This window comes from Sturnira hondurensis, unplaced genomic scaffold, assembly GCF_014824575.4.
Source record: "Sturnira hondurensis isolate 20B ecotype Veracruz unplaced genomic scaffold, ASM1482457v3 Scaffold0008380, whole genome shotgun sequence".
Taxonomy (NCBI): domain Eukaryota; kingdom Metazoa; phylum Chordata; class Mammalia; order Chiroptera; family Phyllostomidae; genus Sturnira; species Sturnira hondurensis.
The window spans coordinates 2,738,370-2,750,889 of NW_028081011.1; the positions used below are offsets into that span (position 1 = coordinate 2,738,370).

At 51.3% G+C, this 12,520-nt stretch overlaps 1 protein-coding gene across 7 annotated transcripts in view; it reads right to left on the reverse strand.

The window, feature by feature from the left end:
• CUX1 (cut like homeobox 1) overlaps window positions 1-12,520 on the reverse strand; it is a 364,975-nt gene that overhangs the window by 283,246 nt on the left and 69,209 nt on the right. For all 7 annotated transcript variants that reach the window (XM_037054847.1, XM_037054846.1, XM_037054842.1 and 4 more), the window contains exon 2: window positions 4,696-4,806. In XM_037054847.1, the coding sequence (XP_036910742.1) occupies window positions 4,696-4,806 (111 nt within the window). The remainder of the gene's footprint in view (window positions 1-4,695; window positions 4,807-12,520) is intronic.

Consider the following 12,520-nt stretch of genomic DNA (forward strand, 5'->3'; position numbering starts at 1 on the left):
GGAAATAACTCAGTTTCCAGAAGTGAGGAGTTGGCCCAGTTCCCTGGGGGTTTCTGGGCCATGGCACCTGCATACTTCTGTGTCCCCACGGATCCAGTTTGCCGTCAGCTTTATTAATACAGATGCCATGTGGGGCATCAAAGGCAATCCTGGCCAGCCCGTGCCTCAGATCTGACCAAAGCAACAGAAGAGCAGAAGGCAAGGGTCTGTACCTAAAAGGTGCGGAGTTCTAACACCACCAGGCCTCGAGAAAGCTACTGCCTCCCCTCCCCTGCACACACTGCCACCTGCCTGGCCTTGCCCTTCACCAGCCTCGAGCAGAAGAAAAACGTCATCAATGCAGAGGTGCCCATGCCTGCTGCCAGCCTGAGGGACCCTCATCACAACATGGGTGGCCCAGTTCCTCCACCTCAGTGCCTGGCTGGAGGTGGGAGCACGGCGGCCTCTGCCCAGAGGTAAGGGTGTCGGGGGTGTCGGCACTCATCTCTCATGCGGCCCTGCCCCACCTTTCATCCCTCCCATCCGAGCGCAACTAAGAGGAGGGTAAGGGAGAAGACACATAGGATGCTCCCAGAGTGGCATGCCACAACTGCCACTGTGTTCCCCAGAGCTGTCCTCTAAGCCAGGGGTCCACACGAGTCTCAGAGGCCAGGAGAAACCACATGCAAATATGTGCGTTTTTCAGGGCAGCAAGTCCTCAACACTCACCAATATTTCAAAAGTTGAGAACCAAGGCCTAAAAGCAGCCCTGTGCACCTAGAGTAAGAGATCCTGAGGTGCACGTGGCTCGGAAGCTCACGCCATGGATGTGCCAGTGTTTCTGGGGAAGGCAACTGCGTTCAGGAGATTCCAGTTATAGCATCCTAGCACTTAACACGCTGTGACGGAATGTTCCACTTGCGTGGTATAAAGACAAGAAACTTTGTAAGAACAGGGACAGGATTCTACCCTCAGGGCCAAACCGTCTGACGCACGGAAGGTGTTCAGAGGTGTCTGTAAAATGACAGACTGTTATCACAAGCCAACTTTTGGAACACTGTGGTTGAAACTACCTGTATTTGCTGCTTTTTAAAAAAAAGTTCCCTTAACTGGCTTTGAGGAACAGAAAGCTACATCTCCTGCATTCCACAGTGAACACTCTAAGTTAGTACTAGTGACAAACACGGGCCGGACTCACATTTTCACAGATGATGAGGCTAAGCAATTTACCCAAAGGCAACAGGCAATAGCCGTACAATGTCTGCAGGTAAGTCCCCTGCGGACGTAATATGGAAAGCGACACAACCTAGAAGTATCCCCACAGTTTTTTACATTCAAATGTCAATTATTAATTCAAAAGGAAATGAATGATTAGCCACAAAATTAAAATTAATAAATGTTTTTTTGAAAGGAACTCCTTAGTTTGAGTCAAAGAAATACATAAAACTTTACAAGTATTTGCAAAGTCATTACAATCTCCTGCAAACTAACTACAATTTTGAGGTTAAAAGACATAAGCAATATCAACTGACTATATATTAATCTAATGACATAAAACTGAAAACTAAAAAAATTATTCTAAGCAAAAGATATTCAAGGCTCTGGTCCCCCCGGTGCCAGCTTCTCTTGTGTTCCTGGGGCTTGTCCCAGGGAACGGCCAACCCGGAGGCCACCCGTTGTGAGAGCCCGCCTGGCCATCTGGACTTGAGGTTTCCCAGATGCCTTGGGCAGGGCCAGCCCAGGAAAACACAAATTCTCTGCTGAGAGAAAACCTCACTCACCTCTGCCTTCGCCTCCGGTGACTAATCCTGCCTGTTAGACTTACTAGATATTCACCAGACACTGGGAGGACATTTTCTTCTTTCCCAGAACAAAGAGGAACCCCAGCTTTTTCTCTGAGAATCAACACACCTGACGCTGCACGAGCAAGAGCACCCCTGGCCCTGGTCGGCCTCGGTTGCTCCCCCTGGAGCAAGGCAGTCCTCACTGGGCCAGCCACTCGAGGCCCGAGGACCCGAGTCCAGGTCCACGGGAAGAGATGCCTTTCTGCCAGCAAGCAGATTTCTCTTTTACTCCTGAGAACAAAGTTCTAAGCAAACTTCATTTTCACAGGTCCATTTTTCTAGAATGGTCCCTCTACAGTAAGTGGTAATTTGTTTCCTTCCTTTTTAAGTAATTTGTCCAGCAGCAGAGCCAGGAAAGTGGCTGATGCTGAAGAAAAGTTGGGCCCCTCTGAACTGAAATTCCAAACAAAGTGACAATCCAACATTCTCTCTGGACCCCAGGCCCCATACTCACCAAAGCGCCCATGTTTACAGCCGGGCCACTCCCCACACACTCCCCTCCCCCTCTGGGGGCCCCAGAGGACCCCAGCTACTGCAGCTACCCCTCCCCTACCTCCACTATGGCCTTAGGTGGCTTCAAAATTTCAAAGAGAAGATTGTGGTTGGTGGCATAAAGGAACCTGACTGTCTCCTCCACCAGGTCTCACCCAGGATTCCTGCAGTGGCCCACAGGTTTCTAGGATGGACCTGGGATAGGAAAACGCAAGGGAGGAGGGGCGGGGAGCCTGCCAGTGGAGTCACCCTCCCACAAATCCCCCCTCCCTTGCTGGGGATTTGAGCGAGACCCACTGCAGTGGACACACCCAAGTGGGCACGGCTTTGAACAACTGGCAGAGGTCAGAAACAAGCAGGATGACACCTCCATCCCCTTCCAGGAGGGTTTCTGGGTACCCTTGTCTGCAGAAGACAATGCCTGAAAATGCGCCCTGAGAAGCGCCCCAATAGCATTTACCAACCAGGCTGTTCCTTCCCAAGGCTCTTCTATTTATGGGGATTAGGAGACAAATTGCAGTTTAAGGCTGGGTCTCTTCAAGTAACTGGCATGGGATTCAACACAAGCCATGAGAGCTGGTCCCCAGTTCCAGCAAAACGAGGCCTGTTTAGATGTCAGTGGAGAGACTGGGCCCAGTTCGGTCCAATCAGTTTACCAGCCCAGGCAGCTCTTGGCGGCTGAGGGGAACACGCCCCGAGCAGCTAACCAGAGTCTGTGACTCCAGAGGAACACCCAAGAATCCAATCCTCCGCTTCATCCTCCCCACAGTGCTCCCCGTATGACTGATTAGATTTACTTTTTGCTGTCTGGCCCCTCAGAAGGATGACCTTAACTTTCTTTCTCAGATTTTCTACGAACACTCCTGGACATAGAGTCACCAAAGGAGGGACAGTTAGAACACAGGACAGCAGATGACAGCTGCTTACTGCAACTGCTGACAGTGGCTCAGGAGATAAACATGATGGGTGGGCCGGGGGGAGCACAGTAAAGGACGAAAGCTCGGGAGAGCCCACTGCTAGGCCCTCTGGAAAGGCCTCCTCTGGCGCAGCCTGAGAGGAGGACAGCAACAGAAGGAAGGCCCGCCCTTGGTTCCTTTCATCGCTCCTGTCTTTACTCAGGACAAGGTGGAACATAGAGGACACAAGCTTCCCCGAAAACTGCACAAAGGGTGCAACCCCTAGGCACAAATTACTCTGATCTGCATTTTTGGTCAGATAAAACATAGGAGATCCATGCTTAAGGGCAGAGTAGGGTGAAGAGGGTAAGTGGTAGGTCTCAAATTTAAAACCTTTAGGTAGGTCTGACCCTAGAGTCCTCTTTCTTTCCCTTGAAATATCATGTTCTCTGCCAACATATTTATTATGAAAATGAGGGTTAGCTAGTTTCCCCAAATGATCCACAGTAGCTCTTCTCTAAATAGCAAGATCCTCTGGAACACTCAAAATGAGTCCACTTTTAAAAATTCGATCCACACATCATTCTTCAGGATTTCTGTATACTGTAAATGAGGTACATTATAAAAGCTGGAGGCATCCCTCCCAGAAAGCAGCTTTTCTCCCAGGCCTGTTCCTTTGTCCTGTGTGGAAGAGTCCAGAGGCCTGGGAGCCAGGGCCCAAGCCGTGAGCAGCCGCAGCTCATTCGCCCCTGAGTGGGGGTGCGGGGGCTGGAAGAGCCCACAGCACAGGGACCATCATGGGCCAAACTGGCAGAAGCTCCCTGAAAAGCAATTCCCACATCTGTGCAAACCGTCTGTAAAACTCTTCTTATTTCTTACTTGGCCTCTGGTAGGGATCGAGGGTAAAAAGGACCTAGAAAGCAGGCCAGGAAAATGCTGTCCCAACTTCTCCAAACACTGTTCTCAGAAACACAAACTTACAAAAAATAAAAATAGGAGCGCATGAAAAGCACATTTCCAGTGCCCTTTAAAGCATATTGCAGGAATCACAGGCCTTTTAAAGGCCTTACCAGATTAAATGTCTGATTTACAAGGAGGACTGACACACTGCATCCTGGGACAGCCCACCTCCCCCTCCGCCCCTATGTCCTCATACTCGGTGATCCTCCGTGGACTCCGGGTGGCACGGGCAGCAGCACAGGGGCCAGAGGCCAGGACGGCCCGAGGAGCTGACCTGGCCACACCCCTGCGTGTGCATCTGGAATTCGCTCAGGCTTGAATTTGCTCAGACAACCTATCCATGCCCGCACCCTCCAGCCCACAGGGAAGCACGCAGGCAGTCTGCTGGTGTGGGGCTGAGGGCAACTGAAAGCAAGAGGTAGACTGTCTGTCCGACAGAGATGAAATGCTGCCAACACGTCTTCTGAATATGTACCAGGCTACCGAGACCCCTTCAAGGAGACCTGGACGAAACACTGCCTCACCTCTGGAGTGTTCTTCTTGAACTCTCGGCTCTGCTCGATGAGCCGCTTTCTGGACTGCTCGCTTTCATCTTGCCGGTTTGCCAATACTGTTGCGGTGGCATCAAGTTCCCTCTGTTGAGAGAAACAAAAAAAAGGGAAGATAAGATTGTAATTGCACTTTGTACCAGGGGAGATCACATTTGCATTTGACTGGAACACTGGGGAGAGCCCCCACACTCCGGGGGACTGCCGGCAGAGGCAGCGCTGGGGCAGCCGGCAGGGAAAGGGACACAGTCACGGGGTTCCCACCCTGCCCCACCCGCCGGTCTGAGAACACCAAACTTGCTCAGCTCTGATGTGGGTATCGACGCCACCTCACAAATGACTGTTTCTATAGCAGTACACGCAGACACATTTTTCTTTGCTACGACCAGAGCCAGGCCAGTGCCCCAATGCCATGCCTCCCTGGAGTCACTCGCTTCTGTTCTTAACAAGTGTCTCTTCTTGTCACATCTCTGTGCTCTGTCCCTCCAACTCGCCCTGTGCTCTCCTCACCGGGGCATTCTGTGTGGCTGTCCTTCAACGGCGCAGGCCCGGGGTCTTCTGTAATGATACTTCATTTGCTTTCATTCAAGAAGTATTTATTCTGCGAACCAGAGGATCGGGGTTCGATTCCCGGTCGGGGCAGATGCCTGGGTTGCAGGCCGGTTCCCTGCAGGCCAACTCCCAGCAGGGGACCCACGAAAGGCAACCATACATTGATGTTTCTCTCCCTCTCTCCTTCCCCTCTAAAGATAAGTAAATAAATAAAATCTTAAAAAAAAAAAGTATTTATTGTGGGGCTAGACACCGTCTCTAGGACCATTAAAGTTAACCCGACACTTGTTTCCCAGAGGAAGTTTCATAAGGCAAATCCCAAGAATAATGACTTCCCATACCTGGGAAACTTTCAGAAATGCGGCACCTGGGAACAGTGGGTGGCCCCGAACTGTTTCACTCGCACTGCAACTCTGAGAAACTCCAGGAGCGGGTTCCCTGTAACAGGGCCTGTCGGGGACTAAGGGTTCCCGGCTCTGCTATCCACAACAAACTGACACCCAGAGCATCAGAGAGCTTGTGCCCTGACCTCAGACCCACAATTCTGGGAGGAGCCACCAAAAGGATCTGTTTCACACAAGCCCACAGCAGACGGGCCCAGAAACCTATTCCAGGATGACGGCAGGGCCTCAAGGCCATGTTCCCGCAGCCACCGAGAGGCCCACTTTAGAGACACACTAGCACATTCTGCTTAGGATTAAAGTAGCTGCCCCAAGTGTCTAATCAATGGTCTGGACTGTGCCTCCCCCAGGCGCAAGCACAACAGAGTCAAGACCCCCTCAAAGGCTGAAAGGCAGGGAAAATCAAAGTGGAAACCCACCCAGAGCCACCTGGGAAGCAGGTGAGAGTTTCTCCACCCACCCTCCATCCACTGCATGAAGTTCCACCTGCCTTCCTTTCTGGTGGAAATACTGAGGTAGTCTGTAAGCCCTGCTGGTCAACGCTTCACTAGTGGGGTGAGCCACTGCCAGACGGGATGACAGAGTGCTGGAACCAATATCCAGCGTGCCGTCGACTTGGAAACTGTAGACCGTTTCAAAGGTGGGGGGTGGGGGGACTATGGGGTGAGGGGAGAATACCACACCATACTTTCCCCTTTAGTGTTTCTGGCATTACAGCAAATCTTAGGCAAACAAGTCCCAAAGAATAACGTGGGCTAGAATTCAAGAACAGATGTCAAAGCTACTGCAGAAAAGAGGGAAACACTGCACATTTTGATAGACCACATTTGAAACACAACCCAGTCAAGTGAAGGCAGGAAAAAAAGAGCAACCGAAACCAATGTGGTAACATGGGGATGGAGAGAGAGGAGAGAGAGCAGTCACAGATAAGCAGAAGGCTTTTCAAAAATATAAACAATCTGGTAGGAGGAGGACTTAGACATCTATATTTAAGCAGCAGCAGCAGAAGTTATAAAGGGAGACTTCGAGAAGGGGGGAAAAAAGCCAATATTGAAATATGACAAAAAATGTAAAGTTGATGTCTCGTTCCAATTGCACACGGATGCAGAAACTTGGAGAAAAACAAAGAGCCCTGACTGCTTTCAACGGGGCCCTACTTCCAGACCCGGGCAAGAGGGGCGGGGGGAGGGACACAAAATCAGCAGTGTTCGGTGACTTCTGTGGCCAAGTGCTGGGGGCTGGTCACTTTGAAGACACTGGAGAGCATGAAGACGTCTAGTCTGTGGGACCCTCTGATCCCTGAGGTTCCCCACGAGCCCTAGCCTGACTGAGCCTGGGACAGGTCACTTACTGGTAGGAATTCCCACCTTTACCACAGGGCTGCAGGGCCAGCAGCCTGAGGAGACCTGCTGCTGGCAGTCAGGGACCCTCCAGGGGCCTGCCCCACTCCCTCCCCCACCCATGTAGACACACGCAGGTCCACGTGAGAAACCGACAGGGGTCTCAAAATTTAATACCGAACTGCCACCTGCCACCATGAAAACAGACTGGCACCGTGAGGAGGAGAGACTGAATGTCCGCATCTCTGGGTGGGGGGTTAGGGGGTTGGGGGTCCGGGGGGAGCTGTCACCTCCCCAAGTTTGGTCGGCCAGATATAAGCCTCACAATCTCTGACCTAGTCCCTTGAGAAAACACCACTGAATCCTGCAGGACACCAAGGCTTTCTCAGGCTGTGGGGCAGCACAAAGGGAGAACAGCTATTAAACATAAGCCAAACACTTTTATTACTTACCTAGCTGGCCTACACTCCAAGTGTCAAATATAACGACACATTAACAAGGGAACTTAATGTGTTTGGGGGGGTGGCAGTGGGGTCTAAAATACAGAACCCTCAGCCCCTGAGTCACTGGTCACATGAGCTCGGAGAGTTCCCGCATCTGAAAGGCAGCAAATACTTGCAAAGACCGAAAAGGAAAACAAAACCCTGTAACATCCAGCAACGCCACACTAGCACATCCACTCAAGGCCTACCCTGCAACGGTTAAAAACAAATACAGTCCTACACTCACGACATGAGATGGGGTGATCTTCAAGACATGCTTAAGCGAGGAAAGTGAAGTGCAGAACAACACCAACCCTGCGTAAGCCAGCCTCTGTACACACGCGTGCACGAGCTTCGACTATCACGACCAAGTCACGGATAACACTTGGAGCTGTCCTCAGCTCTGAGGGGGCACCAGGAAAAGAGAGAAGGGACTTGCTCTTCTGTGTGCGCGCGTGTGTGTGTATCTTCTGGCCATTTTGCCATGTGCATGGATTACCTAACTGGAAAAACTACAATATATATCAATCTTAAAAATCCTGCTAATGTGATAAAACACACAACATATAATTATAGAAATGTATTTTACCCAGCGCCCCCCCACAGAAAGTGTTCACGGTCTGCATGTCCACCTGCCCAGGGTTGGTGATGACCTCCTAACTCTCTGCTAATGGGAAAAGTGAGGCGAGCACATCCTTTGTCAAAACAACAGCTGTTTCTTGCCCAATGCACTGCACACTGCCCAGGCACAGAAAACGCCCCTCGGCCGAGCCAGGCTTTCCCGAGGAAGGGCAGAGGAGGGTGTCCCCTCAGCACTACTGAGAGCTCTGCTGCTGCAAACACCTGACGGCCCCAGATCTGAAGTGACAGGAAGTTGGCAGGGCTGGCAGCAAACCCAAGGCCCTGAACACAGAGACACTTCCAAGTAGGCCGGGAGAACTGGAGAAAGTACTGGAAAGCGTCTTGTCAGGATGGCACCTGGAGAAACTGCGGGGTGTTCTTTCTAAGTGACTAGGGGACGACTGATGTCAGGGAGCGGCAAGGTCCACGGAAAGACCCCTGGCTGCGGGACGAAGGGCTCGGTGTGCACAGGGACACCTCTCTCTGTAAGGCAGGGACTGCCGAGGAGCTGCAGATGGCTGCGATCCTATTGTCCCCGTGGATTAGAGCTTCTGGCGTGCTTTTCTCCACTGCTGACAGATCCTAAAAGGATCTCTCTGCCCGAACCTCAGTCTCTCAGACAAGTATTAAAGACTTTTAAACACAAAAAATAAACAGCAACCACAAAATAGCCTATTTAAAAGAAACTGCGGGAAAAATCTTTCCCAAATGAAGCAAGTCTTTCAATAATGTCAACGATCAGTTTGGAACTCCTTGCCTTTAAAGTGGGTGTGTCGGCTGCCTGTTTTAAACTGGGAACTATCTGCAGTGCCCCTTTTGTGAGACTCTCTTCCCAGGCTGGGCCAGGCCAGGCCAGGCCAGCAGAGAGGCCTCGCCCCCGGCACCCCCCCCACCCCCCCCACCCCTGGCCCGGTGAGAGATCACCAGCCAACTGCACCTGCAGTGCCTTCTTATCCTCACTGACTTCAACCCAAAGAGTTCATCCAGCTGATGCTTCTTTAGGGACTGGTAAACTAATCAAACAGCAAATTCCATATAAGAATTTAAAAGATTTATTAGCAAAAACAAAGAATACATGTACGAAAAGAGAAAGGCTAGCCACAGTCCCGCACCAGGTAGTCCACGTGACATTTCCTATTTTGTTTCCAGCAACAGATCATCTGGACAAATATTAGCTCCTCTGGCTATAAAGAGTCAAAGGGCCCAAGCCCACCTACCAGCCTCCCTCCTGTCACCCCCTCCCCAGCCCCCTACACAGAACACTGCCAGCCCTCGGACAGCAGCCTCGGAGAATCCTGGCTTGGGATCCAGGCTCCACCTCTGCTGCAATCTGTGTAGTTTTGTTCAAATAACATTCTTTAGGATAACGCATGTTAAGTGCTCCATCAAGGTAAAGTTTTCTGTACTATCAGAGCCATGCACTTGACCTCAGGCCTCAATTCATTCTGCCACCAGTTCCCCCCAACTAGGCTGGGGACACCAGAGATGAACAGATGAACTGAGAGCTGACCTTGAACCCAGGTGCCCATGATCCAGCCGAAGAAACTAGGCAGGCATGGAAGAGTGACCAGACAGAAGGGACCAGGCCAGTGGAACAAGAACAGAAGCAGAAGGTAGAAAAGGGTGAACACATGGTCAGCAAGAAAGCTCTTCAAGTTTTTGTGAAAGATGCCCATCTTGGCTGTAGCCTGTGGGCAAGACTGGCTCAGTCCCTATCACCCTCCTCCTCGCCTGGGATCACGGGGCACCTGGCACAACCTGTGGGGTAGGTGCTGTTGGAGACCCAGAAGGAGGGCTCATAGGAGCCAGGAGCCTGGTCAGATCTCCCCAGGGTGAGGGTGGGGGCACATGAAAGGAAAGTGCCATCAGTAAGCAGAGGCCAGAACAGCTTGGGCACGCTGAGAGGCAGGCTGCTTGGTAGCAACGTGAAAACAACTGTGTTCAATTAGAAATGTAAAAGCCACTCCCAGACACGTCCCCACACGGTGACTGGGACGTCCACCGTTGAGTGCAGAGATCTGCATGCACACATACTGTGCTCACACACAACATCTCTCCGGAGGGCTCCGCCGGTAACAGAGGCGGCTGCCATCCCGTGCCCTGGGGAGGAGAACCAACAGGAGGGGACCTGGGGGCAGGGAGGCCCTCTCACAGTCTCCCTTTGTACAGGCTGAACTCTGAGCATGTAAATGTAATGACTACTCCTAAAAAGTAAACATTTATATTTTAAAATCTCATTTTTCCCTCTAATGACACAGTGTAGGTTGTGAAGGGCTGATAAGGACCTACGAACGCCTCAGTCGCAGAAAGGTGCTCCTATGTGGCACTAAAGGAAGTGCCTTTTGTTCTGTGCATGGGCGTGTGGACTGGCAATGATCTCTACCTAAAGAAGAACCCTGCAGAATCCCCAAAGTCAATGTTAATGTTTTCACTTACTTTACAAGTTTAAGTAGAAAATCAAGTCTGACCCTGTATTTTTCTAGTGTTTTTTTTTCCAGACACTTAATCCTTACTCACCGCTTTCCCAGTCACAATCTCACCAACAGGTAATACAAAAAAACTGAATTATGGTTACAGTATTCTATCATGTGAGGCCAGTCATGTGGGCCAGCAGTGAGCACTTCCACTCAGGAAGTCGTGGTTCCCACAGAAGTACATAGATTTCCAACAGAGACCCTAGTGAGCCAGTGGCAGGTGGACAGATGGAACACAGGGAGAGACCCACCCCACCCCTACCCTGAACTATGAGCTCCCACACTCCTTGCATGCAGCCCAGGAGAATCTCAAGAGAAGGCAAGCAGGGGAAAGCAAACCTAAGTGGAGGAAAATAGCACTAAGTAAAGGCAGACAGGAAGGAGGTGTAGGAGTGCGTACCAGGAGCTGCAAGGAGTTCAGTTTAAGGCGCCCTTCGTTCCCTCGCGGGTAGTAATTACCACAACTGTAAAGGTGATCGGATATACCCTAAGAAAGGGGGCATGCCACGCCATAACCCAAATCAGAGCTGGTCATTCTTGCCTGAATGCCTTCCCAGGCTTCCGGGGGGGGGGGGGGGGCTTGGGATGAGACCACTGAGGGTCCACCAGGCCCCTACTCAAGCACATGGGGCTGGGTCTACTCCCTTCCCTCAGACCCTCAGCACACTGTTTCCTCTGCTACACCTTTCCTTTCTGTCTTCTGTGAAACTGTGTCAGACCTCCGCTCAAACACCACTTCCCTACCCCGATCCCTCACCCCGAAGAAGCAGTAAGGTGCGTGCCCCACCCCATGAACTGTGCCTCTGGCGAGGACCCCAGTTTGCAGTTCCACTTCACAGAGGCCCTGCACTGTGGCAAGGCCTGTGTTTTGCTCACCAGGGGGGTTCTCAGCACCTCACAGGGTGCTGGGGCACATCACAGGTGGATAGTCAAAATTTAACAAATGAAAGAAGCAGCTAAAAATAAAAGGCAAAATAAACTAAATGCTATAACAGAAGTCCAGGAAAAAGTGCTAACAGGCTCAGAGGAGGAAAATTACTTCTCCTTGGGAGAAAACCAGAAAGAGCTTGGTGAAAATAACAGCACATTGAAGAAGAGCCTGCAGGCCAGCTGGGATGGACTCTGGGCAGAGGGACCAATATAAGCAGAAAGGGGACAAATTGAAGAATTCTGCAGACTGGCAAGGCTTCTTTCTAGTAGGAAACAGAGATGGCTGCAAATAAAATAAAGTAAAATAAAACACACACTGAGGCCTTAAACGGCAGCGAGTAGTCTGGAAGAGCCCAGGAGGCGGAAGAGGAAAGGCCTGTAGAGCCGGCTCAGGAAGGCAAGGATGAATGAGCAAGAGGAAAGGGGGACCTGGAGGAGACACACACTCTCCTCTCACTCAGCCTCAAAGGACTGTGGGTCAAGTGGCAGAATGGTGCTCTTAGGAGTTGCGAATTAGGAGTATGTGGCTAAGCGGCCCCTGCCTGCTGAAGTAGCCCAGGAAGTAACTTTTCATCACAGCTCCACCCTCAGAACGGGAAAGCGGAAACAGGGACGGGGAAAGGCCATTCCAACAGCGCTTTTAGGAGAAAAGGGAGTAGCAAAGCAGGCAGGGTTCACTGCTGAGGTTCTTCCCGTCAGGTGGCCCACGTCTGCTTCATTTCTGGGACCCCAGAGGGAGATCCCAGTGGGGGCACTCAGGGGAGAAGTGCTTTTCTGAGAGCAGGGAAAGCGAGGTTCCTGAAGTGCCCAGTAAACCCAACACACAGTAGGTTCGCAGCTCGTGCTGGCTGAACTGGGTGGACAAGAAGGGAGCTCTCTGGGTTAAGCACTCCCTGCGGTACTCTGACTCAGGGAACAAAAACGTGGACAAGCAAGGGACGGCCTTAGAGTTCAAGTTTCCAGTCAGCCAGGGGCTTAATGAGAAATACTGGGTTTCAGCC